Source organism: Coregonus lavaretus, assembly GCF_964263955.1.
Source record: "Coregonus lavaretus genome assembly, chromosome: 23".
Classification (NCBI taxonomy): Eukaryota; Metazoa; Chordata; class Actinopteri; order Salmoniformes; family Salmonidae; genus Coregonus; species Coregonus lavaretus.
In genome coordinates, this window is record NC_140010.1 from 7171757 (window position 1) to 7198572 (window position 26816).

General features: G+C 43.0%; 1 protein-coding gene across 1 annotated transcript in view; it reads right to left on the reverse strand.

Annotated features, from left to right (window-relative positions):
- LOC311150660 (neurocan core protein-like) overlaps positions 1-26816 on the reverse strand; it is a gene marked incomplete at both ends in the record, with an annotated part of 81228 nt that overhangs the window by 51972 nt on the left and 2440 nt on the right. Inside the window, 9 exons of the mRNA XM_084188158.1 lie at positions 9710-9863; positions 10008-10216; positions 10344-10433; positions 10552-10701; positions 13851-14165; positions 14927-15054; positions 15263-15437; positions 21556-21738; positions 22378-22596. Of these exons, the coding sequence (XP_084044284.1) occupies positions 9710-9863; positions 10008-10216; positions 10344-10433; positions 10552-10701; positions 13851-14165; positions 14927-15054; positions 15263-15437; positions 21556-21738; positions 22378-22596 (1623 nt within the window). The remainder of the gene's footprint in view (positions 1-9709; positions 9864-10007; positions 10217-10343; positions 10434-10551; positions 10702-13850; positions 14166-14926; positions 15055-15262; positions 15438-21555; positions 21739-22377; positions 22597-26816) is intronic.

Sequence of the window (26816 nt, forward strand, 5' to 3'; positions counted from 1 at the left end):
GCTCTTCTCTGTGTCACAGAGGCTCTCCGCACTGCTAAAGCTAACTCTCTCTCCTCTGCTCTTGTCCTTCTAGACCTGTCTGCTGCCTTTGATACTGTGAACCATCAGATCCTCCTCTCCACCCTCTCCGAGCTGGGCATCTCCGGCGCGGCTCACTCTTGGATTGCGTCCTACCTGACCGGTCGTTCCTACCAAGTGGCGTGGCGAGAAGCTGTCTCCGCACCACGTGCTCTCACCACTGGTGTCCCCCAGGGCTCAGTTCTAGGCCCTCTCCTATTCTTGCTATACACCAAGTCACTTGGCTCTGTCATATCCTCACATGGCCTCTCCTATAATTGCTACGCTGACGACACACAACTAATCTTCTCCTTTTCCCCTTCTGATAACCAGGTGGCGAATCGCATCTCTGCATGTCTGTTAGACATATCAGTATGGATGACGGATCACCACCTCAAGCTGAACCTCGGCAAGACGGAGCTGCTCTTCCTCCCGGGGAAGGACTGCCCGTTCCATGATCTCGCCATCACGGTTGACAACTCCGTTGTGTCCTCCTCCCAGAGTGCGAAGAGCCTTGGCGTGACCCTGGACAACACCCTGTCGTTCTCTGCTAACATCAAGGCGGTGACCCGATCCTGTAGGTTCATGCTCTACAACATTCGGAGAGTACGACCCTGCCTTACACAGGAAGCGGCACAGGTCCTAATCCAGGCACTTGTCATCTCCCGTCTGGATTACTGCAACTCGCTGTTGGCTGGGCTCCCTGCCTGTGCCATTAAACCCCTACAACTCATCCAGAATGCCGCAGCCCGTCTGGTGTTCAACCTTCCCAAGTTCTCTCACGTCACCCCGCTCCTCCCCACACTCCACTGGCTTCCAGTTGAAGCTCGCATCTGCTACAAGACCATGGTGCTTGCCTACGGAGCTGTGAGGGGAACGGCACCTCCGTACCTTCAGGCTCTGATCAGTCCCTACACCCAAACGAGGGCACTGCGTTCATCCACCTCTGGCCTGCTGGCTCCCCTACCTTTGCGGAAGCATAGTTCCCGCTCAGCCCAGTCAAAACTGTTCGCTGCTCTGGCACCCCAATGGTGGAACAAGCTCCCTCACGACGCCAGGACAGCGGAGTCACTCACCACCTTCCGGAGACATTTGAAACCCCACCTCTTTAAGGAATACCTGGGATAGGATAAAGTAATCATTCTACCCCCCCCCCCCCCCCCCCCCCCTTTACTCCAACCCCCCCCCCCCCCCCCCCCAAAAAAAAAAACATTGTAAAGTGGTTATCCCACTGGCTATAAGGTGAATGCACCTATTTGTAAGTCGCTCTGGATAAGAGCGTCTGCTAAATGACGTAAATGTAAATGTAAGGCGAAATTACAGAGGAGGAATTTATAGATGTCTGGGAAAACTCCAGGGTTGGATGGCATATGAGTTGAAGTATACCAAACCTTGATATACTTAGAGGACCGTTATTAGCATGTTTTAACCACTCCTATGTAAATGGTAGATTATCAGACACTCAAGAAGAAGGTCTGATTTCATTATTACTGAAACAGGATACAAAATATAAAGATCCAGTCCATAACAAAAAAATGGAGGCCCCTTACACTTCAGTGTTGTGATGCAAAAATTCAAGCAAAATGTATAGCACATAGAATTAAAAAGGTATTGTCGGACATTATTCATTATTTTCAGACAGGTTTTTTACATGGACGATACATTGGAGATAATATAAGGCAAGTAATGGAAACAATAGAACACCATGAAAAATCTGGGAAACCAGGCCTGCTATTCATAGCTGACTTTGAAAAGGATTTTGATAAAGTACGACTGGAGTTTATATATAAATGCCAGGAGCATTTCAATTTTGGAGAAATTAGGTGTAAAATAGTAAATAATGGCTATTTCTCAGAACGTTTTCAACTGTCAAGAGGAGTAAAACAAGGTTTCCACTATCGGAATACAGTGCCTTGCAAAAGTATTCATCCCCTTGGCGTTTTTTTTCTTATTTTGTTGCATTACAACCTGTCATTTAAATTGATTTTTATTTGGATTTCATGTAATGGACATAAACAAAATAGTCCAAATTGGTGAAGTGAAATGAAAAAAATTACTTGATTCAAAAAATTCTAAAAAATAAATAACGGAAAAGTGGTGCGCGCATATGTATTCACCCCCTTTGCTATGAAGCCCCTGAATAAGATCTGGTGCAACCAATTACCTTCTGAAGTCACATAATTAGTTAAATAAAGTCCACCTGTGTGCAGTCTGCAACACCACTAAGCAAGGGGCACCACCAAGCAAGCGGCACCATGAAGACCAAGGAGCTTTCCAAACAGGTCAGGGACAGAGTTGTGGAGAAGTACAGATCAGGGTTGGGTTATAAAAAAATATCTGAAACTTTGAACATCCCACGGAGCACCATTAAATCCATTAATTATTAAAAAATGGAAAGAATATGGCTTTACGGAAGAGTGGCCAGAAAAAAGCCATTGCTTAAAGATAAAAAAAAGCAAACACGTTTGGTGTTCGCCAAAAGGCATGTGGGAGACTCCCCAAACATATGGAAGAAGGTACTCTGGTCAGATGAGACAAAAATTGAGCTTTTGAGCCATCAAGGAAAACGCTATGTCTGGCACAAACCCAACACCTCTCATCACCCCGAGAACACCATCCCCACAGTGAAGCATGGTGGTGGCAGCATCACGCTGTGGGGATGTTTTTCATCGGCAGGGACTGGGAAACTGGTCAGAATTTAAGGAAAGATGGATGGCGCTAAATACAAGGAAATTCCTGAGGGAAACCTGTTTCAGTTTTCCAGAGATTTGAGACTGGGACGGAGGTTCACCTAAGCATACTGCTAATTTAAAGGAGCTGGAGCAGTTTTGCCTTCAAGAATGGGCAAAAATCCCAGTGGCTAGATGTGCCAAGCTTATAGAGACATATCCCAAGAGACTTGCAGCTGTAATTGCTGCAAAAGGTGGCTCTACAAAGTATTGACGTTGGGGGGGTGAATAGTTATGCACGCTCAAGTTTTCTGTTTTTTTGTCTTATTTCTTGTTTGTTTCACACAACAACAAAAATTTGCATCTTCAAAGTGGTAGGCATGTCGTGTAAATCAAATGATACAAACTCCCCAAAATCAATTTTAATTCCAGGTTGTAAGGCAACAAAATATGAAAAATGCCAAGGGGGTGAATACCTTCGCAAGCCACTGTATTTATTTATTATGGCCATCGAAATGTAGGCTATTAAAATCAGATCCAACAATAATATCAAGGGATTAGAAATCCAGGGCTTAAAAACAAAGGTGTCATTGTACGCTGATGATTCATGTTTTCTTTTAAATGCACAACTTGAATACATCCACAGCCTCATAGAGGATCTAGATACATTTTCTAACCTCTCTGGATTACAACCAAATTATGATAAATGTACTATATTACGTATTGGATCACTAAAAAATACAACATATCCCAAATGATCTCACTCCAATACATTTGAATAGAAAGTTAGCAAAAATAGATAAGATGTTGCTACCATGGAAAGGTAAATACCTGTCTATTTGTGGAAAAATCACCCTGATTAACTCTTTAGTATTATCCCAGTTTACCTATTTGCTAATGGTCTTGCCTACACCTAGCGAACAGTTATTTTTTATGATATGAGAAAAAAATATTCAATTTTTTTGGAACGGCAAGCCAGACAAAATTCAACGGGCCTATTTATATAATGAATATGAATTCGGAGGACAGATATTATTAAATATTAAAGCATTAGACCTATCACTAAAAGCTTCAGTCATACAAAAGTTATACTTAAATCCGAATTGGTTCTCTAGCAAATTAGTAAGATTGTCTCACCCCATGTTCAAGAATGGCCTTTTTCCCTTTATTCAGATTACAACCTCTCACTTTCAGTTATTTGAAAAGGAAATCATCTCCCAAATATCATTATTTCTAAAAAAGCCATAGAAAGTTGGTTGCAATTTCAATTGAATCCTCCAGAAACGACAGAACAAATAGTGCAACAAATATTGTGGTTGAACTCAAATATACAAATTGATTTAAAAAAACATTACTTAAAAAAAATAAAAAAATAAAGTATAATCTTCGTAAACGATATCATAGGTAGGACTGGCAGAGTTATGTCGTACATGCAGCTAACAAAAACATATGAAATGTCTGCTCTACCCAAAATTACAACCAAATAATTGCAGCACTACCGCAAAAATGGAAGAGGAAAGTGGAAGGGGGAAAAGTAAGGAACTTGTCTGTCGGCCCTGCATTAAAGACCATAATTGGTTAAAGAAAATTGGAGTATACCAGTTTCATTGAAGGACCAAAGGATTGACAGCCATCCCATATAGATTGCAAAATAGTTGGGAAGAGATTTTTGACATACCGATTCCATGGCACATGGTTTATGAACTGATACGCAAAACGAAGCCAGATTCAAAACGTAGAATTTTTCAATTTAAATTATTATATGAAATTCTTGCTACCAATATAATGTTATTTATATGGGGGATACAATCTTCCCAGATCTGCAGATTTTGCCTGTGAAGAGACAGAATCATTAGAACATTTGTTTTGGTACTGTCCATTTGTAGCTTGTTTTTGGTCACAGGTCCAGGAATGGCTGAAAGATTGCAATATCTACCTGGAGCTAACCCTGCAGATAGCACTACTGGGTGATCTGAAAAGTCATAGTCAATCGATCAATAATATAATAATACTTTTAGCAAAAGTGTTAATTTTCTATTTACAATCTGTAGAAACAATGAGAATAGAAAGGTTCAGAGCTTTTGTGAATCATCGCAGCAAAGTTGAAAAATATATGGCAAATAGAAATCCAATATGGATGGTGTTAAGAGATAGATGGGAGGGGTTGAATGGAGCTGAAGGGTGGGACTAATAACAACTAATAGCAATAAGATAACTAATGTAAAACATACTGTGTCCATAATAAGTATATAGGCTACAGGTTAAGAACTTTTGTGAAAGAGTAACCAAAATGGACATCATGAAAATAATCTGAGAGCTTGAGGGTAGAGGAAGTTCAGAAGTAAAAACAAACAATATAGAACTATTATAAAATTGACTGTGTCCATAAAATGTACACTACCGTTCAAAAGTTTGGGGTCACTTAGAAATGTCCTTGTTTTCGTAAGAAAAGCACATTCTTTGTCCATTAAAATAACATCAAATTGATCAGAAATACAGTGTAGACATTGTTAATGTTGTAAATGGCTATTGTGGCTGGAAATGGCTGATTTTTTAATGGAATATCTACATAGGCGTACAGAGGCTCATTATCAGCAACCATCAGTCCTGTGTTCCAATGGCACGTTGTGTTTTTTATTCCAAGTTTTTATTTTAAAATAATAATTGATCATTAGAAAACCCTTTTGCAATTATGTTAGCACAGCTGAAAACTGTTGTGCTGATTAAAGAAGCAATAAACTGGCCTTCTTGAGACTAGTTGAGTATCTGGAGCATCAGCAATTGTGGGTTCGATTACAGGCTCAAAATGTCCAGAAACAAATAACTTTCTTCTGAAACTCGTCAGTCTATTCTTGTTCTGAGAAATTAAGGCTATTCCATGCGAGAAATTTCCAAGAAACTGAAGATCTCGTACAACGCTGTGTACTACTCCCTTCACAGAACAATGCAAATTGGCTCTAACCAGAATAGAAAGAGGAGTGGGAGGCCACGGTGCACAACTGAGCAAGAGGACAAATACATTAGAGTGTCTAGTTTGAGAAACAGGCACCTCATAGGTCCTCAACTGGCAGCTTCATTAAATAGTACCCGCAAAACACCAGTCTCAACGTCAACAGTGAAGAGGCGACTCCGGAATGCTGACCTTCTAGGCAGAGTTGCAAAGAAAAAGCCATATCTCAAACTGGCCAATAAAAAGAAAAGATTAAGATGGGCAGTCTGAGCTATGGCTTTTTCTTTGCAACTCTACCTAGGTCGCCTCTTCACTGTTGACGTTGAGACTGGTGATTTGCAGATACTATTTAATGAAGCTGCCAGTTGAAGACCTGTGAGGCGCCTGTTTGTGTATGTATGTATGTCTATATGTACTGTCTGTATTTATATATGTATGTATGTATGTATGTATGTATGTATGTATGTACTCTAGCAGTCAAATGTTTGAAAACACCTACTCATTCAAGGGTTTTTCTTTAGTTTTACAATTTTTTACATTGTAGAATAATAGTGAAGACATCAAAACTATGAAATAACACATATGGAATCATGTAGTAACCAAAAAAGTGTTAAACAAATCAGAATATATTTTATATTTGAGATTCTTCAAATAGCCACCCTTTGCCTTGATGACAGCTTTGCACACTCTTGGCAATCTCTCAACCAGCTTCATGAGATAGTCACCTGGAATGCATTTCAATTAACAGGTGTGCCTTCTTAAAAGTTAATTTGTGGAATTTATTTCCTTCTAAAATGCATTTGAGCCAATCAGTTGTTTTGTGACAAGGTAGCCCCCCTACAGAAGATATATACAGAAGATAGCCCTATTTGGTAAAAGACCAAATCCATATTATGCCACGAACAGCTCAAATAAGCAAAGAGAAACACCAGTCCATCATTACTTTAAGACATGAAGGTCAGTCAATATTGAACATTTCAAGAACATTGAAAGTTTCTTCAAGTGCAGTCGCAAAAGCATCAAGCGCTATGATGAAACTGGCTCTCATGAGGACCGCAACAGGAATGGAAGACCCAGAGTTACCTCTGCTGCAGAGGATAAGTTCATTAGAGTTACCAGCCTCAGAAATTGCAGCCCAAATAAATACTTCACAGTTCAAGTAACAGACACATCTCAACATCAACTGTTGAGAGGAGACTGTGTGAATCAGGCCTTCATGGTCGAATTGCTGCAAAGAAACCACTACTAAAGGACACCAATAAGAAGAAGAGACTTGCTTGGGCCAAGAAACACGATCAATGGACATTAGACCGGTGGAAATTTGTCCTTTGGTCTGGTCTCCAAATTTGAAGTTTTTGGTTCCAACCGCCGTGGCTTTATGAGAAGCGGTGTGGGTGAACAGATGATCTCTGCATGTGTATTTCCCACCGTAAAGCATGGAGGAGGAGGTGTTATGGTGTGGGGGTGCTTTGCTGGTGACACTGTCTGTGATTTATTTAGAATTCAAGACACACTTAACCAGCATGGCTACCACAGCATTCTGCAGTGATACGCCATCCAATCTGGTTTGGGCTTAGTGGGACTATCATTGTGGGGAATTTTTGGTTAACTACTCTATCTCACTTAGGGGTGGACAACATAAAAACCAATTATGTTAATTATACATGTTGTAGAATGAAACGCCTATATGCCTTAAATGCTTATGGATTAAGAACCAATTAAAGGGTTAAAACAGAGCAGAGACATTTCTTTAGTGCAAATGCTGTGCTTCTGATAATGGATGGTTCCCTCTAGCTCCCTGCAGCTGGTCTGGGTATGGCAATGACATGTGATGGAGATAAAACATATCGTTGTAGCTGTGTGGAGATGGAAGGAACAATGGAACTAGTGTTATCACTTGTTTGTGCTTATGACCTGACACACATAGCCACATGCACATAGTCACAAGGAAAAAACATAGTGGCTCAAGGTCCTGGGAGGATGGCTGTTGGGAAAGGCTTAAATGTATGTGGTTGAGAATGGGATGTGGACATGACATGTTTAAACCATATTTAAGTATTGATTGTTATGTTTTATAATGTGTTATGAAATGATAAGGGTAAAAAAGAATGAACATGATTGATACTTTGTACTCCAGATGCATGCCTGGATAGTGAATATAGTCAATACAGAGTGTGATTGTTCTTTAACGTACGCATGTATATAATTTTTGGAGTCACGCCACCAATATAATGAGATAAGAGGCCCCATTTAGAGAAGCGCACGTAGCCCTCGTGAGTAAATAACATGTGACACTGAAGGATGTTAATCATGTACATATAATGGAGTAACTGTGTCTGTATAAAAGGAGAGCTCTTAGTCAGGGAAAACAGGTGTTCTGCAGACCATCTCGGCTTTTCGTTACTTCGTGTAATAAAAGTATATCTTCATTCTACAAAAACTCTGGAAGAACTTTTGATTTTTAACAAGTATAATGATAATTATCCACGACATCATCTGTTTTTCAACAGGACAATGACCCAACACACCTCCAGGCTGTGTAAGGGCTATTTTACCAAGATGGAGAGTGATGGAGAGCTGCTTCAGATGACCTGGCCTCCACAATACCCCGACCTCAACCCAATTGAGATGGTTTGGGACGAGTTGGACCGCAGAGTGAAGGAAAAGCAGCCAACAAGTGCTCAGCATATGTGATAACTCCTTTAAGACTGTTGGAAAAGCATTCCAGGTGAAGCCGGTTGAGAGAATGCCAAGAGTGTGCAAAGCTGTCATCAAGGCAAAGGGTGGCTATTTGAAGAATCTCAAATATAAAATATATTTTGATTTGTTTAACACTTTTTTGGTTACTACATGATTCCATATGTGTTATTTCATAGTTTTGATGTCTTCACTATTATTCTACAATGTAGAAAATAGTAAAAATAAAGAAAACCCCTGGAATGAGTAGGTGTGCCCAAACATTTGACTGGTACTGTATGTATGTGTATTTATGTATATGTATATATACATTAGTGAAAAATATATGGGGGATCGGAAGTGATGCTGACAATTACATTGATGGAAGTTACAATCAATCTGCAATATTAAAGCTGATCTACCCCCTAATTATTATTATTATTAAATAAAATAAGATATAAAATAGTATAAAGTAATCCTTCTTCCCCCACCCCCCCAAAAATAAAATAAAACATTAAAAAAAGTGGTTGTCCCGCTGGCTATCATAAGTTGAATGCACCAATTTGTAAGTCACTCTGGATAAGAGTGTCTGCTAAATGATGTAAATGTAAATGTAATATTTCCTTGACACATTGGAAAGAATTAACAAAAAATACTATTTGGAATACCTGACCACTGTGACTGACCCAAACTTAAGGAAAGCTTTGATTATGTACAGACTCAGTGAGCATAGCCTTGCTAGTGAGAAAGGCCGCCGTAGGCAGACCTGGCTCTCAAGAAAAGACAGGCTATGTGCACACTGCTCACAAAATGAGGTGGAGACTGAGCTGCACTTCCTAACCTCCTACCAAATGTATGACCATATTAGAGACACATATTTCCCTCAGATTACACAGAGCCACAAAGAATTTGAAAACATATCCAATTTTGATCAACTCCCATATATATTGGATGAAATACCACAGTGTGCCATCACAGCAACAAGATTTGTGACCTGTTACCACAAGAAACATTTATGCATGTGGGCTGAAAGGGGCCAGAGAACATATCTGTATTAATGAAGCCTAGACTACTGAAAAGGCCAGTCCTTATTGAACCCAGACAGTTTTTGACCCAGATGAACGTGCACACACACTCACAAACACACTCTCTCTTCCTCTATGGTCCTCTATAGCTCAGTTGGTAGAGCATGGTGCTTGCAATGCCCAGATAGTGGGTTCAATTTCCTGGACCACCCGTATGTAAAATGTATGCACGCATGACTATAAGTTATTTTGGATAAAAGCTAAATGATGATACATTACTCTCTAGCTGTACATCTCAGTATCCCAACCACAATAAAGAAAAATGCACTAACCTGGAGCAGCAGAGCCGGTGGACACAGCCACACTGTCTGTCAGAGTCCCCACCGCAGCTCCCCTTTTCTCCCCCTCTGGACTGCCTGTTCCTGGGGTACCTTCTGCCAGGTAGTTCCACGGCTTCCACATGGACTTCACTATCTTGGCCATCACCTTTAGACAGAGACCACCATACACCCAATACAATGAATACACTGTAATACAATAAACAATACTAGGGCCCAAAAAGTGCCAATATGCCAAAGTACTTAATGGTTCAGTACTTGCAATCAACGGATATTGTAAAAACTGACCAACCTTTCTGTCAGTAGGGGCTGGGGTAGAGGGTGCAAGCTCTTCCTGAGTGGTAGAACTTGGGCTGGGGCTGGGTGTGGCTGGAGGTCTGAGGAAAGCTCCAGAGTCAGGGTCCATGTCTCCCAGGTCTCCCCAGGCTAGAGAGCTCTCTCCTGGGCTCAGCTGCAGGGTGACATACCCCTCAGAGGACTCTGAGAACCAGGGGTCTGTGGCTGAGAAGACAAACATGCTGGATTACAGTAACAATAATCAACCAAAACCAGTAACTTTGGTAAAAAGTAGTGATCTATATGGTTACAGTAATAGGGTGTAATTTAAGTTGCAAATAATGTTTCTTACAAGAGTGGGCCTCTTCCTCCAGATCAACCAATCCGGTCCAGTTCGAGGGTGTGAGGTCATCAGATGGTGAAAGGTTACGGCTCTCTTTGACTACGGGAGAGCGAGGAGGATTATTCATAGAATCACAATAAGAAAAACCTTGTTGCCATTCAACAACGTAAAGAACAACAACATTAATCTACAGCTATCCATTCATCTCCACACCCACCGGTGGTCGGGGTGCTGCTGGTGGTCTCAGCAGCCAGGGCAGGGCTGTCTGTTCCTCGGGTGTCTGAGTGGCTGGAGCCGGTCAGCTGGCTCCAGGGCTTCCACAAAGACGTGTAGATCTTAGAGATGGGGCCTGGCTTTTTCACATTCCCTGTGAGGCACAATTGGAGTCAATTAATGATTAGTTCAGTCCAGCTTCATTCTGAATGATTCATTCAGTGCAGCTTCAATCTGAAGGATTCATTCAGTGCAGCTTCATTCTGAATGATTAATTCAGTCCAGCTTCATTCTAAATGACGGAAACACATTCCTAATGCTTTAGCTCAAGTAGAAAGCGGACAGATGTCCAAGTAAAATCCTATGAATGAGCAATGACCAAGAATTTACGGACAGTATATGCAATGAATTCATGTCTAATAATGAATAATCTCTCTCCCCCATCTCTTTCTAAAGCCCTCTTTCACTTCCTAGAAGTCTATCCAGCAGTACCATTCTAAAAACGAGACAGGTTAACGGCCCAATGCAGCCATTTTTATATGAATATCAAATCATTTCTGGGTAACAATTAAGTAACTTACTGTGATTGTTTTCAAATAAAATGGTCAAAAAGAAACAAAAATAGCTTCTTAGCAAAGAGCAATTTCTCAAGCAAGAATTTTGCTAGGACTGTCTGGGAGTGGTCTGAGTGGGGAGGGGAAACATGTTTTGCGCACTGGACTGGTTACGCTGGATTACGGAATAAACTCTGTATACTGTGATTTACCCTCCTGCGCCTGACTCCTTCAAATCACGCATCACACTGGTGATGTCACCAGGCAGGCCAACTACTATCGGAGGTTTATCCGGGGCTTTGGCAAGGTCGCAGCTCCCATTACATCTCTGTTGAAGGGTGGGCCGTCCCGGCTCCGCTGGTCTGCTGAGGCGGACAGGGCCATCAGTAACCTGAAGGGTCTGTCCACCTCAGCCCCGGTACTGGCCCTCCCCGATCCATCACTACTGTTCGTAGTGGAGGTGGATGCGTCCGAGGTAGGGATAGACGCTGTCCTATCTCAACGCTCGGGCATGCCACCCAGCTCCGCCCCTGTGCCTTCTTCTCTATGAAGCTCAGCCCTGCGGAGCAGAACTACAACGTTGGTGATCGGGAGCTGCTGGCTGTTGTCCGAGCCCTGACCGTGTGGAGGCACTGGCTCGAAGGGGCGAAGCACCCTTTCCTCGTCTGGACGAACCACCGTAACCTGGAGTACATCCGGGCAGCGAGGAGGCTGAATCCTCGCCAGGCCAGGTGTGCCCTTTTCTTCACCCGGTTTGATTTCACACTATCATACATCCCGGGTACGAAGAATGTGAAGGCAGACGCATTGTCATGGCTGTATGACACAGAGGAGAGGCCCAGAGACAACACCCCCATACTCCCGGTCTCCTGTATTGTGGCGCCGGTAGTATGAGCGATGGACGCAGATATAGAGCAGGCGTTACACACAGAGCCATCTCCACCTCAGTGTCCAGCTGGGCTGCAGTACGTGCCTGCTCTTCTCTGTGACCGTCTGATCTACTGGGCACACACGTCACCCTCCTCTGGTCACCCAGGTATCGGTCGTACAGTGTGCTGCCTGACCGGAAAGTACTGGTGGCCTACCTAAGGATGTGAGGGTGTTTTACTCCTCCTGCTCGGTGTGCGCCCAGAGTAAGGCACCTAGGCACCTCCCAGCGGGTAAGTTACAACCTTTACCAGTTCCACAACGACCATGGTCTCACCTGAGTGTTGATTTCCTTACCGATCTTCCCCTCTCCCAAGGTAACACCACCATCCTGGTCGTTGTGGACCACTTTTCCAAGGCCTGCCACCTCCTTCCTCTGCCCGGTCTCCCCACGGCCCTGCAAACTGCGGAGGCCCTGTTTACACACGTTTTCCGGCACTACGGGGTACCAGAGGATATAGTGTCTGACCGGGGTCCCCAGTTCACATCCAAGGTCTGGAAGGCGTTCATGGAACGTCTGGGGGTCTCAGTCAGCCTGACCTCTGGTTTCCACCCCGTGTCTAATGGGCAGGTGGAACGGGTAAATCAGGATGTGGGTAGGTTCCTGCGGTCCTCCGCCTGCCCTGCTGGAAGCTGAGCCCGCGGTTTGTGGGGCTGTTCAAAGTCCTGAGGAGAATCAACGAGGTTACCTATAGGTTATTACTCCCCCATGATTACCGTATTAACCCCTCGTTTCATGTGTCTCTCCTCAGGCCGGTGGTGGCTGGTCCGCTCCAGGAGTCTGAGGTGCGGGAGGTCCCTCCGTCTCCTCTGTACATCGAGGGGGCCCCGGCGTACTCCGTCCGTTCCATCCTGGATTTGAGGCGTTGGGTGGGGGGCCTTCAGTACCTCGTGGAGTGGGAGGGGTACAGTCCAGAGGAACGGTGCTGGGTCCCGGTGAGGGATATCCTCGATCCCTCCCTGTTGTGGGATTTCCACCGTCGCCATCCGGCTCACCCCGCTCCGCGTCCTCCTGGCCGTCCCCGAGGCCGGGGTTGGCGCGCTGCTGGAGCTGCGCGTCAAGGGGGGGGTACTGTCATGACTTCCTCCGAAGCTGCCTCCCCTCCTTGTTCGGGCAGGCTTCAGCGTTCGTCGTCACCGGCCTTCTAGCCACTGCCGCTCCTCATCTCATCATTCCATTTGTTTTGTCTTGTCAATTAAATACACCGGTTCACATTCCCCTCATTAGTACGTGTTTAAGTGTTCTCTCTGCCCCCCTTGTCCTTGTGGGTGATTGTTCATTGTGAGGATTAGTGCTCGGTTGAGCTCAGTATTTTGTATTGCCGGGGTATTTCCCCCATGTACATGTTTGTTCCAGTGCGCCTGTTTTGCGCACTGGACTGGTTACGCTGGATTACGGAATAAACTCTGTATACTGTGATTTACCCTCCTGCGCCTGACTCCTTCAAATCACGCATCACACTAGTGATGTCACCAGGCAGGCCAAAACTCCATCCCACCAAAACAGGCTGACATTTCAGGTCTTTTTAAACAGCTGTTAAACTAAAAGGGCATTATCATCATTTACACAATTTCACAGTATTATTTCAACCTCATAGTGTGGAAATATAAATAGAACACAGGAAAATCTTGTTTTTGACTGCACTGGGCATTTAACATCATCAGGAACAACACCCATGTTGCTATCGTTACGTCCATGGAAATGGTGGGCAACAGCATCGTCATGGTTACTTCACAAGCAATCAATTTGAATGACATAGCGATTCGTCATAGCTACACCTTTTGATCTCTTCTGGAATCCAGATCTGGACTTTATTCTCACCTCTGTAGCAGTATGCGTCATAGAGGAGTGTGGCGTCCGTAGCATTGGTTGATCCGCTGCTGGTTGTGGTTCCATTGGTGTTGGGTACAACGGTCCGGACCCCTGGCTGATCCCCTCCACAGCCCTGCCTGGGCTGGGTGATAGGGTAGCGGACGCTGCCATCAGAGAGCCAGCCTGGAGAACAGACGTCCAGCCCAGTCGTCCAGGCCAGGTAGAGCTGCCCCACCGTGGCCAACTGTCCCCCCAGGGAGACGCAGAGTTCTGAAGCAGAGGACAGAGACAGACGCCCTGGGACCCAGGAATGAAACACCTCACCTGGATAGAGAGAAGGGGAGAGGGGGAGGGAGAGAGAGAGAGAGAGAGAGAGAGAGAGAGAGAGAGAGAGAGAGAGAGAGAGAGAGAGAGAGAGAGAGAGAGAGAGAGAGAGAGAGAGAGAGAGAGAAAGAGAGAGGGGGGTAGAGAGACAGGAGGTTCTAAATCAGAAATCTTTATTGTGCTTTCACAAGGCAATGTTATGAAAGTGACTTACGCGGGCCAGATTACCGAACGAGTACGGAGGGCACGTGCCCTGATAACATATGAACATGTCAGTTGTGGGCCCCCTGGAAGTCGCCCCCCCCCCCCCCCCCCAGATAGCACATTAACACGTCATAAGCCATTGGAAAATGTGTAGAATTGCAGGAAATTAGCTTTAAAACCACAACATTTTATCTTAGCCTCATGGCAAAATGTATAGAATAGCAGAAAATGTTGCTTGAAAACAGCAAAATGTTCTCTCAGCCTCATGGCAAAATGTATAGAATAGCAGAAAATGTTGATTGAAAACAGCTAAATGTTCTCTCAGCCTAATATCCAAATGTGTAGAATTGCAGGAAATTCACTTTAAAGACGTCCTCCAGTGATTGTTGAACTTTTCTTGTTGAAAAGTGACATCCCAAGTATAAATACAGTAAAATACACAAATACACTAGATGTGGTAGTCCGGCCCTGAGCTCAGAAGTGTTTGTGTGTGTGTGTGTGTGTGTGTGTCTGTGTGCATGCGTGTGTGTGCGTGTGTGTGTCTGCGTGTGTCTTACCATCCAGTTCCCTGCCGAAACAGTAGACATCAAACAGCTCATTAGCGTCTCTCTTCCCATAATTCCTCACACCAGACGAGTATTCCTGGTGTCCATAGCAACCAAGCTCTGGTGACTGGATAGGATAGCTGTGGAGATAGCATTATTAGGATCAGAGCCAGAGAAAACTAGCCTGCACTCCAATGTTCAAACTATGGTTGTCCTCCAAACAGAATGCGGTCTGAGTTTGTCGATAAGTGAGTGTTTGGGTGTAACTGGGGCAGCTCTGTGTGTGTGTGTGTGTTTGTGTGTGTGTGTGCGTGCGTTTGTCCGTGAGTTGTGTGTCTGTGTCCTCACCGGACGGTCTGGTCAGAGAGCCATCCGGCAGCACAGTTGGCGTAGCCGTCATGGAACGCTGCCCACAGCTGGGTCGGCGTGGCGATGAGGGCGGAGTTCTCCTGACAGGCCCACTTGGCGTCATCAAATGAGAGGGCGTAACGGTCTCTAGGAGACCAGTAATGGAATACCACACCTGAGGAGAGAGACACAGAGGTGAGGTGACGGACAGACACATTATCTCTCTCTCTCCCTCTCTATCTGCCTCTCTCTCTCTCTCTCTCTCTCTCTCTCTCTCTCTCTCTCTCTCTCTTTCTCACTCTTTTCCTCTCTCTCTCTCTCTCTCTCTCAATTCAATTCAATTTCAATTCCAATTTAAGGTCTTTATTGGCATGGGAAACGTATGTTAACATTGCCAAAGCAAGTGAAGTAGATAGTAAACAAAAGTGAAATAAACAATGAATATCAACAGTAAACATTACACTCAGAAGTTACAAAAGAATAAAGACATTTCAAATGTCATATTATGTATATATAAAGTGTTGTAACAATGTGCAAATAGTTCAAGTACAAATGGGAAAATAAATAAACATAAATATGGGTTGTATTTACAATGGTGTTTGTCCTTCACTGGTTGCCCTTTTCTTGTGGCAACAGGTCACAAATCTTGCAGCTGTGATGGCACACTGTGGTTTTTCACCCAGTAGATAAGGGAGTTTATCAAAATTGGGTTTGTTTTCAAATTCTTTGTGGATCGCTGTAATCTGAGGGAAATACAGTGGGGAAAAAAAGTATTTAGTCAGCCACCAATTGTGCATGTTCTCCCACTTAAAAAGATGAGAGAGGCCTGTAATTTTCATCATAGGTACACATCAACTATGACAGACAAAATGAGGGAAAAAAATCCAGAAAATCACATTGTAGGATTTTTTATGAATTTATTTGCAAATTATGGTGGAAAATAAGTATTTGGTCAATAACAAACGTTTCTCAATACTTTGTTATATACCCTTTGTTGGCAATGACACAGGTCAAACGTTTTCTGTAAGTCTTCACAAGGTTTTCACACGCTGTTGCTGGTATTTTGGCCCATTCCTCCATGCAGATCTCCTCTAGAGCAGTGATGTTTTGGGGCTTTAGCTGGGCAACACAGACTTTCAACTCCCTCCAAAGATTTTCTATGGGGTTGAGATCTGGAGACTGGCTAGGCCACTCCAGGACCTTGAAATGCTTCTTACGAAGCCACTCCTTCGTTGCCCGGGCGGTGTGTTTGGGATCATTGTCATGCTGAAAGACCCAGCCACGTTTCATCTTCAATGCCCTTGCTGATAGAAGGAGGTTTTCACTAAAAATCTCACGATACATGGCCCCATTCATTCTTTCCTTTACACGGATCAGTCGTCCTGGTCCCTTTGCAGAAAAACAGCCCCAAAGCATGATGTTTCCACCCCCATGCTTCACAGTAGGTATGGTGTTCTTTGGATGCAACTCAGCATTCTTTGTCCTCCAAACACGACGAGTTGAGTTTTGACCAAAAAGTTATAGTTTGGTTTCATCTGACCATATGACATTCTCCCAATCCTCTTCTGGATCATCCAAATGCACTCTAGCAAACTTCAGACGGGCCTGGACATGTACTGGCTTAAGCAGGGGGACACTCAGGATTTGAGTCCCTGGCGGCGTAGTGTGTTACTGATGGTAGGCTTTGTTACTTTGGTCCCAGCTCTCTGCAGGTCATTCACTAGGTCCCCCCGTGTGGTTCTGGGATTTTTGCTCACCGTTCTTGTGATCATTTTGACCCCACGGGGTGAGATCTTGCGTGGAGCCCCAGATCGAGGGAGATTATCAGTGGTCTTGTATGTCTTCCATTTCCTAATAATTGCTCCCACAGTTGATTTCTTCAAACCAAGCTGCTTACCTATTGCAGATTCAGTCTTCCCAGCCTGGTGCAGGTCTACAATTTTGTTTCTGGTGTCCTTTGACAGCTCTTTGGTCTTGGCCATAGTGGAGTTTGGAGTGTGACTGTTTGAGGTTGTGGACAGGTGTCTTTTATACTGATAACAAGTTCAAACAGGTGCCATTAATACAGGTAACGAGTGGAGGACAGAGGAGCCTCTTTAAGAAGAAGTTACAGGTCTGTGAGAGCCAGAAATCTTGCTTGTTTGTAGGTGACCAAATACTTATTTTCCACCATAATTTGCAAATAAATTCATAAAAAATCCTACAATGTGATTTTCTGGATTTTTTTTTCTCAATTTGTCTGTCATAGTTGACGTGTACCTATGATGAAAATTACAGGCCTCTCTCATCTTTTTAAGTGGGAGAACTTGCACAATTGGTGGCTGACTAAATACTTTTTTCCCCCACTGTATGTGTCTCTAATATGGTCATACATTTGGCAGGAGGTTAAGAAGTGCAGCTCAGTTTCCACCTCATTTTGTGGGCAGTGTGCACATAGCCTGTCTTCTCTTGAGAGCCAGGTCTGCCTATGGCGGCCTTTCTCAATAGCAAGGCTATGCTCACTGAGTCTGTACATAGTCAAAGCTTTCCTTAAGTTTGGGTCAGTCACAGTGGTCAGGTATTCTGCCACTGTGTACTCTCTGTTTAGGGCCAAATAGCATTCTAGTTTGCTCTGTTTTTTTGTTAATTATTTCCAATGTGTCAAGTAATTCTCTTTTTGTTTTCTCATGATTTGGTTGGGTCTAATTGTGTTGTTGTCCTGGGGCTATGTGGGGTCTGTTTGGGTTTGTGAACAGAGCCCCAGGACCAGCTTACTTAGGGGACTCTTCTCCAAGTTCATCTCTCTGTAGGTGATGGAAGGTTGTGGAAGGTTTGGGAATCGCTTCCTTTTAAGTGGTTATATACAGCTCTTTTCTGGATTTTGATAATTAGCGGGTATCGGTCTAATTCTGCTCTGCATGCATTATTTGGTGTTTTTCGTTGCACACTGAGGATATTTTTGCAGAATTCTGCATGCAGAGTCTATATTTGGTGTTTGTCCCATTTTGTGAATTCTTGGTTGGTGAGCGGACCCCAGACCTCACAACCATAAAGGGCAATGGGTTCTATAACTGATTCAAGTATTTTTAGCCAGATCCTAATTGGTATGTCAAATTTTATGTTACTTTTGATGGTATAGAAGGCCCTTCTTGCCTTGTCTCTAAGATCGTTCGCAGCTTTGTGGAAGTTACCTGTGGCGCTGATGTTTAGGCCGAGGTATGTATCGTTTTTTGTGTGCTCTAGGACAACAGTGTCTAGATGGAATTTGTATTTGTGGTCCTGGCAACTGGACCTTTTTTGGAACACCATTATTTTTGTCTTACTGAGATTTACTGTCATGGCCCATGTCTGACAGAATCTGTGCAGAAGATCTAGGTGCTGCTGTAGGCCCTCCTTGGTTGGTGACAGAAGCACCAGATCATCAGCAAACAGTAGACATTTGACTTCCGATTCTAGTATTGTGAGGCCGGGTGCTGCAGACTGTTCTAGTGCCCTCGCCAATTCGTTGATATATATGTTGAAGAGGGTGGAGCTTAAACTGCATCCCTGTCTCACCCCATGGCCCTGTGGAAAGAAATGTGTGTGTTTTTTGCCAACTTTAACCGCACACTTGTTGTTTGTGTACATGGATTTTATAATGTCGTATGTTTTTCCCCCAACCCCACTTTCCATCAATTTGTATAGCAGACCCTCATGCCAAATTGAGTCAAAAGCTTTTTTGAAATCAACAAAGCATGAGAAGCAATTTGACATTTGCTCAGTACATTGTTTTCACTGAGGAAATGAACTAGTCTGCTGTTAATGATAATGCAGAGGATTTTCCCAAGGTTGCTGTTGTACGCATATCCCACGGTAGTTATTGGGGTCAAATTTGTCTCCACTTTTGTGGATTGGGGTGATCAGTCCTTGGTTCCAAATATTGGGGAAGATGCCAGAGCTAAGAATGATGTTAAAGAGTTTAAGTATAGCTAATTGGAATTTGTGGTCTGTATATTTTATCATTTCATTGAGGATACCATCAACACCACAGGCCTTTTTGGGCTGGAGGGTTTGTATTTTGTCCTGTAGTTCATTCAATGTAATTGGAGAATCCAGTGGGTTCTGGTAGTCTTTAATAGTTGATTCTAAGATTTGCATTTGATCATGTATATTTTTTTGCTGTTTGTTCTCTGTTATAGGGCCAAAAAGATTGGAGAAGTGGTTTACCCATACATCTCCGTTTTGGATAGATAGCTCTTCGTGTTGTTGTTTGTTTAGTGTTTTCCAATTTTCCCAGAAGTGGTTAGAGTCTATGGATTCTTCAATTACATTGAGCTGATTTCTGACATGCTGTTCCTTCTTTTTCCGTAGTGTATTTCTGTATTGTTTTAGTGATTCACCATAGTGAAGGCGTAGGCTCAGGTTTTCTGGGTCTCTATGTTTTTGGTTGGATAGGTTTCTCAATTTCTTTCTTAGGTTTTTGCATTCTTCAGATTTTTAGATTTGATAGGGAAGCTGAGAGGTCAAATATACTTTTTAGGTTTTCTACTGCCAAGTTTACACCTTCACTATTACAGTGGAACGTTTTGTCCAGGAAGTTGTCTAGAATGGACTGAATTTGTTGTTGCCTAATTGTTTTTTGGTAGGTTTCGACACTACTTTCCTTCCATCTATAGCATTTCTTACTATTATTCAGTTCCTTTGGCTTTGATGCCTCATGATTGAGTATCTCTCTCTCTCTCTCTTGCTCTCTCTATCTCTCTTTCTCTTTCTCTCTCTCACACTTCCCTTTCTCTCTCTCTTTATCTCTCTCTTTATCTCTCTCTTTATCTCTCTCTTTATTTCTCTCTTTCTCACTCTCTCACCCTCTCCCTCTTCTGTTTCTTTCTTGATCAACACCACAAGGACACACACATACAGTAACTGTATTCACTAAAAATAAACAAGTACTCTATTCACTAGGGTCCCAAGGGGGCTGTTTCAGCAGCATACCGCATTAAACAGCCACACACAGGTTTGTGTTGGGATGCCAAGTGTGTCCTTGTCTCAGCCAAACAGATGGGAGCTTGTACAAGCAATTAGATCATTAGGATGTTAATTCACTCATGAAGGTCACCCAATGAAATGTTACTCTCCATGTGGCAGTGTAAGACACTAAATGAGATGCTAATATCAACATTGGAATGTAGCCAAAATGTTACAGTATGTGGAGTATTTTCTAAGCAGGAGATGTGTTCTCACTTATGTTAATTCCTATGCACTTACAAAATTCATATTCAAATGGCTTCATTGGCATGGAAAGTATTACCACATACATTGCCAAAGCAAACATATAGACACATATCAAATCAATGATGACGCAAATAGATAATAATAATAATAATAATAATAATAATAACAATAATAATAATAATAATAGGAAAAATAATTATACTCAATGAGTAGTAACAATTAACAGGACACTACAGTAAGGACAATAATGAAATAGTATCTACTATTATATATATATATATATATATACATCTGATGTGCATGATATAGCCCTACTTTTAGAGAGTATAAAGATACACAGTTTGGCAACCAAATAGGTTCATTCTGAACAGATCAATTGGAAACCCTTTGTGTGTTTTTAGCTGCGTTTCATGGAAGAGCAGTCACAGCCACAGGCCAGTTGTACTTGGTATTCAATCCATGCACTTAATTACAGTGTTACGGACTATTAGCCTGTTAATATGAACCCCATCATGAAAATACAAACAGAAGCAGAGAAAAGTAAGACTGGAGAAAGTAATCATTGTGATATTTATATGATTAATAATATAAAAAGGAGGCTTTGTACCAATACTCAATATGAAGGACCAATGGTCAGTAGCCCTTTCCTGCAGTCAATGACCAAAAGTGCCCTCTTTGGCTTCATGGGTGGAACGTTATTCATATTTTTCATAATTTCATTATGAATAAAGATTATTATTTTTTTATGACGAAAATCCGGTGTTTCTATGTCAAACAGTTTAGTTATATTTCAGTTTTCTATGATGTATATAAAGTGTAATATTGGGATGTCACATTTTCCCACTGAGGTTTCTTAGGTGTCATTAATGATCATTTACAGGGACAAAGAGCTTGTATGGATTCATTTAGCTTTCAGAGGTATTGATGAAGTTTACTCCAAGGTTGTGGAAATCATAAGTATTTTACTAAATAAACTAAAGAATTCACAGACGATACTTCTTGTAATTGTTGCATACCTATTCGGAACAATCAAGATGTATTGTATTGTATTGGGGAAAGAAGGTATCTCACCTTCTGAATCACACCAGCTATAAACCACTCACCTGTGACCACAAGGGGCACTATGTCTCGCTCGTAGTCGTCTACAATGACAATCTGGCAGTGGTAGGTGCCTGTGTCGTTGCTACGGAGGCCTGAGATCTCCATGGTAGCATTTAGGTTGTTAGCAGCGTATCCAAGCAACCTGACCCGGCCAGCGAAAGCCTTATTCACTTTCACCATATCACCTTTGGGAAAGAATGAAAAAATACAAATTTTTCTATGAAAGTTTATAGACCTTTTCAACTGTCAAAACAATAACCCTCTAATCATTTTGTCATAACAAATTAAGCGTATTACAAACACCCAAATATGGCATGTTTAAGTCAATGTTGATTGAAACTAATATAATTGAATCACTACCTAAAATTTTAAAGAAGCAGGACCATCCATACCCTTTTCCTGCAGTCAAATTACCTAGTGGCCTCATGGAATGTTGTTAATATTTTTCATAATTTCATAATTAATAAACATTATCTTCTTTATTTTTGCCGAAAAATGTCAGTCTTCTGTGATGTACATAAAGTGTAATATTGGCATAAAAACTCAAAATTGGATACATTTCAACTCTATATCTGACATGGTACAGGTCTCTTCTTTCTTGTATTAAGCCCATAACCATGAGTATGAGGTGTATACTCTTGTTTCGAAGTAGATTTGTTTAAGACTACCAAGAAACACTCTGAGTGACCCTGATTTAGCCCACTGGAGTAAAAGGTTAAAGGAAGTGGAGAAAACTGCTCAACACCGAACCCCATGGAGGAAGTTTGTGAATTACCTATGCTCCCCAAAGAGCAAAAGGATTTAATTCAAGTTACTTTCTTTACCCTTGGCTGAGAGAACCGTCTGCTCCAGGGGACCCCCCTTGCCACCCTGCGGTATCCAGGTTTGGGTCCACTGGATGTGGGCAGGTTGGCTGGAAGGGCTGGGCTCACTGGGCTGGAGGGTGAAGACACACGGGAGGTGGGCGATGCCAGCCAGGGGCTCTCGTACGGTAGGGTGGGTGACTCTACGCATGTTCACTATGGAGGATGCCTCGCTCATACCTATAGAAAGGAGATACAGGAAGAACGACAGGGTCATGAGTTGAGGGAAGAAGGGAAAAAGAGAAAGAAGGAGAGGAAGTATCAGAGAAATAGATTTTACTCATATGGGTACATCCAATATGGCCGCCGCCCACCCACCACAGAATATTCACTTGAACGGTATGTCCCCTTCTAGTAATTATATTTCTATGGAAGGTGCTCAGAGTTCTGTCAGTACAGGAGTAATGGTTAGTGTGACAAGGACATGTTTCGTCAGTCTGGTCTATTGGAACCCATGACTTACTGAGAGAGCAGAAGACGAATGAGAGGACCTGAGATTCCAGGAAGTGTAGAGTCACACGGACATTTGCAGACATGCACAGCACGCACGCACACACACACACACACAGACACTTGGCTGGCTTGAAAGATAATTAATTCAAATTTCAGCATGTTAATTTCATCACACTCATATCTGCACTCACACCTGCTCTCCAGTCACTCTCTCTCTCTTTCTCTCACCCACTCCCTCATTTTATCTCCCCATCTCTCTGTTTCTATCTTTCTCTCCTCTCTCTGCTTCTATCTTTCTCTCCTCTCTCTGCTTCTATCTTTCTCTCCCCTCTCTGCTTCTATCTTTTTCTCCTCTCTCTGCTTCTATCTTTCTCTCCTCTCTCTGTTTCTATCTTTCTCTCCTCTCTCTGTTTCTATCTTACTCTCCTCTCTCTGCTGCTATCTTTCTCTCCTCTCTGTTTCTATATTTTTCTCCTCTCTCTGCTTCTATCTTTCTCCCCTCTCTCTGCTTCTATCTTTCTCCCCTCTCTCTGCTTCTATCTTTCTCCCCTCTCTCTGCTTCTATCTTTCTCTCCTCTCTCTGCTTCTATCTTTCTCCCCTCTCTCTGCTTCTATCTTTCTCCCCTCTCTCTGCTTCTATCTGTCTCTCCTCTCTCTGATCTATCTTCCTCTCTCCTCTCTCTCCTCTCTCTGCTTCTATCTTTCTCTCCTCTCTCTGTTTCTATCTTTCTCTCCTCTCTCTGTTTCTATCTTTCTCTCCTCTCTCTGTTTCTATCTTACTCTCCTCTCTCTGCTGCTATCTTTCTCTCCTCTCTCTGTTTCTATCTTTCTCTCCTCTCTCTGTTTCTATCTTACTCTCCTCTCTCAGCTGCTATCTTTCTCTCCTCTCTCTGTTTCTATCTTTCTCTCCTCTCTCTGTTTATATCTTTCTCTCCTCTCTGTTTTTATCTTTTTCTCCTCTCTCTGCTTCTATCTTTCTCTCCTCTCTCTGCTTCTATCTTTCTCCCCTCTCTCTGCTTCTATCTTTCTCCCCTCTCTCTGCTTCTATCTTTCTCTTCTCTCTCTGCTTCTATCTTTCTCTCCTCTCTCTGTTTCTATCTTTCTCTCCTCTCTCTGCTTCTATCTTTCTCTCCTCTCTCTGTTTCTATCTTTCTCTCCTCTCTCTGTTTCTATCTTTCTCTCCTCTCTCTGTTTCTATCTTTCTCTCCTCTCTCTGTTTCTATCTTTCTCTCCTCTCTCTCCTCTCTCTGCTTCTATCTTTCTCTCCTCTCTCTGCTTCTATCTTTCTCTCCTCTCTCTGCTTCTATCTTTCTCTCCTCTCTCTGCTTCTATCTTTCTCTCCTCTCTCTGTTTCTATCTTTCTCTCCTCTCTCTGTTTCTATCTTTCTCTCCTCTCTCTGTTTCTATCTTTCTCTCCTCTCTCTGCTTCTATCTTTCTCTCCTCTCTCTGCTTCTATCTTTCTCTCCTCTCTCTGTTTCTATCTTTCTCTCCTCTCTCTGTTTCTATCTTTCTCTCCTCTCTCTGCTTCTATCCTCTCTGTTTCTATCTTTCTCTCCTCTCTCTGCTTCTATTTTTTTCCCCTCTCTCTGCCATTACAGTGGCCTATCTCTACCCCCTCTCTGTCCTTTCTTATCTTTGTAAAAGGGTCAGGGTTCATCGCTCTGCAGATAAGTATCTGTAATTCACTCAGTACAGTTGCCGTGAGATACAGCCTCAGGGTAACCATGGAAACAGGAATATCGGTAAAGGCTTCCTACCAACCCCTCCCCCCACCCCAATCTTTCTGACTTCCTCCTTAAATCATCACCACATCTGGCAGATATACAGTTCCTACCTTCTAACACAAACTATTATATTTTAAGCCGATTTCTTAATCTGAAATTATTTCTCTGAAGGCCCCCCTTACTCACTCTACATTGTCATATTTTGGAGAACATAGTACTGTACCTAAAACATTTGAATTTGGCATTTTAAAAAGTGATACCTTAACATGGGTGTTTGCCATCAGTCTCAACACAAGTCATCTACAAATACCATCGTAGTTATCCGTTATGGTTGTGACTTAAGTCTGCTCGTCTGTAACACTAAGATAAACACACAGCATATCAACCAGAACAGTCAAGTCTCAAGATCCTTATGTCAACTAAGCTCCAATTTGTTTTGGGATTTTTGTACAGATTTTTGCACATCCTTTTGTGTTCCCTTTCAATTTCAACCTCCTTTCTCAAACACATCCAATTTGTAGATATATAAAACAAATGTGGGCCTAAAGGGGAAAACGCTGTATGAAAAAACTAAGGTTTATTTTGCCCGGAGTTGGAATAATGTGTTTAAGCCGCATGGTTGGAAGGGATGGCGGGTGAAATCCCCAGAAGATATCTCCCATCTCCATTTAGATTGGAATGTTTTCACAAGCGGACCCCCCCTATAGAGAATCCCCATGTCTGTGTTCTAAAAGCATGATGCCGCTTCATCCCAAACCAGACGTAATCACAAACACTGTTTGGTATGGGGGGGGGGGGGGTTGCAGAGAGAGAGAAGGAGAGAACAGACAGACTGACAAAGACAGAGATAACCACTGTGATTTTATTTATTTTTTAAACACCCAAAGTATGGAAGTGACAGCAAGAACAAAAGAAAAGACGGAGAAAAGACGGAGAGTTCTTAAAGGGGAGAACGAGGATGGAGAAGACATGGACGACTCTTACTGTCATTAACAGAAGCCATTTTATGGTATTCTTGTCAGAGGGGCAAACTATGTGTATCGAAATAAACTGCCAGTCTTACTAAGTGTCCTTCCAGGCTGTTTTCTCATTCGCCTCATTCTTCTCCCTGCCTATTGCTCACTGTTGATAAGCTTCAAGCAGTGTAGCACTGACATACAGGAGCCCTGCCAGTGATCTGAGACAGAAGCACATTATTCAGTCATGTCTGTTCTGCTACTGCACAGCTGTCTTCGGGTGTGACGGGCTAGTCCAATGAGATGGTCCCTCTGTTTCAAGTCAGTTTAATGCCTACAAGATAGATGTTATGGATGCAAACAGACAGGTAGACACACACACACGCACGCACGCACACACACACACACACACACACACATGCACTTATGCACACGCACACACACACAAACTCACACACACACACACACACAAACACCATCATCACACAGCAAAGCCCAGCAGATTCTTAGGCCTCAGGGCATTCTCTCACAGCACCTGCAGCCATCCATCTATCGGCTAGGATATCCATGGCAACAGCAGCTGGAGGATAGCTGGCCAGATAGGTAGTGGTGTGTGGTATGTGTGTGGTGTGTGGTGTGTGGTGTGTGGTGTGTGGTGTGTGTGTGTGTGTGTGTGTGTGTGTGTGTGTGTGTGTGTGTGTGTGTGTGTGTGTGTGTGTGTGTGTGTGTGTGTGTGTGTGTGTGTGTCAGTGGAGCCTGCTGAGGGGAGGACGGCTCATAATAATGGCTGGAACAGAGCAAATAGAATGGTTTCAAACACATGGAAACCATGTTTTTGATGTATTTGATACCATTCCACATATTCCGCTCCAGCCATTACCATGAGCCCGTTCTCCCAATTAAGGTGCCACCAATCTCCTGTGGTGTGAGTTTGTGTGTGTGTGTGTGTGTGCATACAGTACCAGTCAAAAGTTTGGACACACCTACTAATTTAAGAGTTTTTCTTTATTTTGACTATATGTCACCTGGAATGCTTTTCCAACAGTCTTGAAGTAGTTCCCACATATGCTGAGCACTTGTTGGCTGCTTTTCCTTCACTCTGCCGTCCGACTCATCCCAAACCATCTCAATTGGGTTGAGTTCGGGGGATTGTGGAGGCCAGGTCATCTGATGCAGCACTCCATCACTTTCCTTGGTCAAATAGCCCTTACACAGCCTAGAGGTGTGTTTTGGGTCATTGTCCTGTTGAAAAACAAATGATAGTCC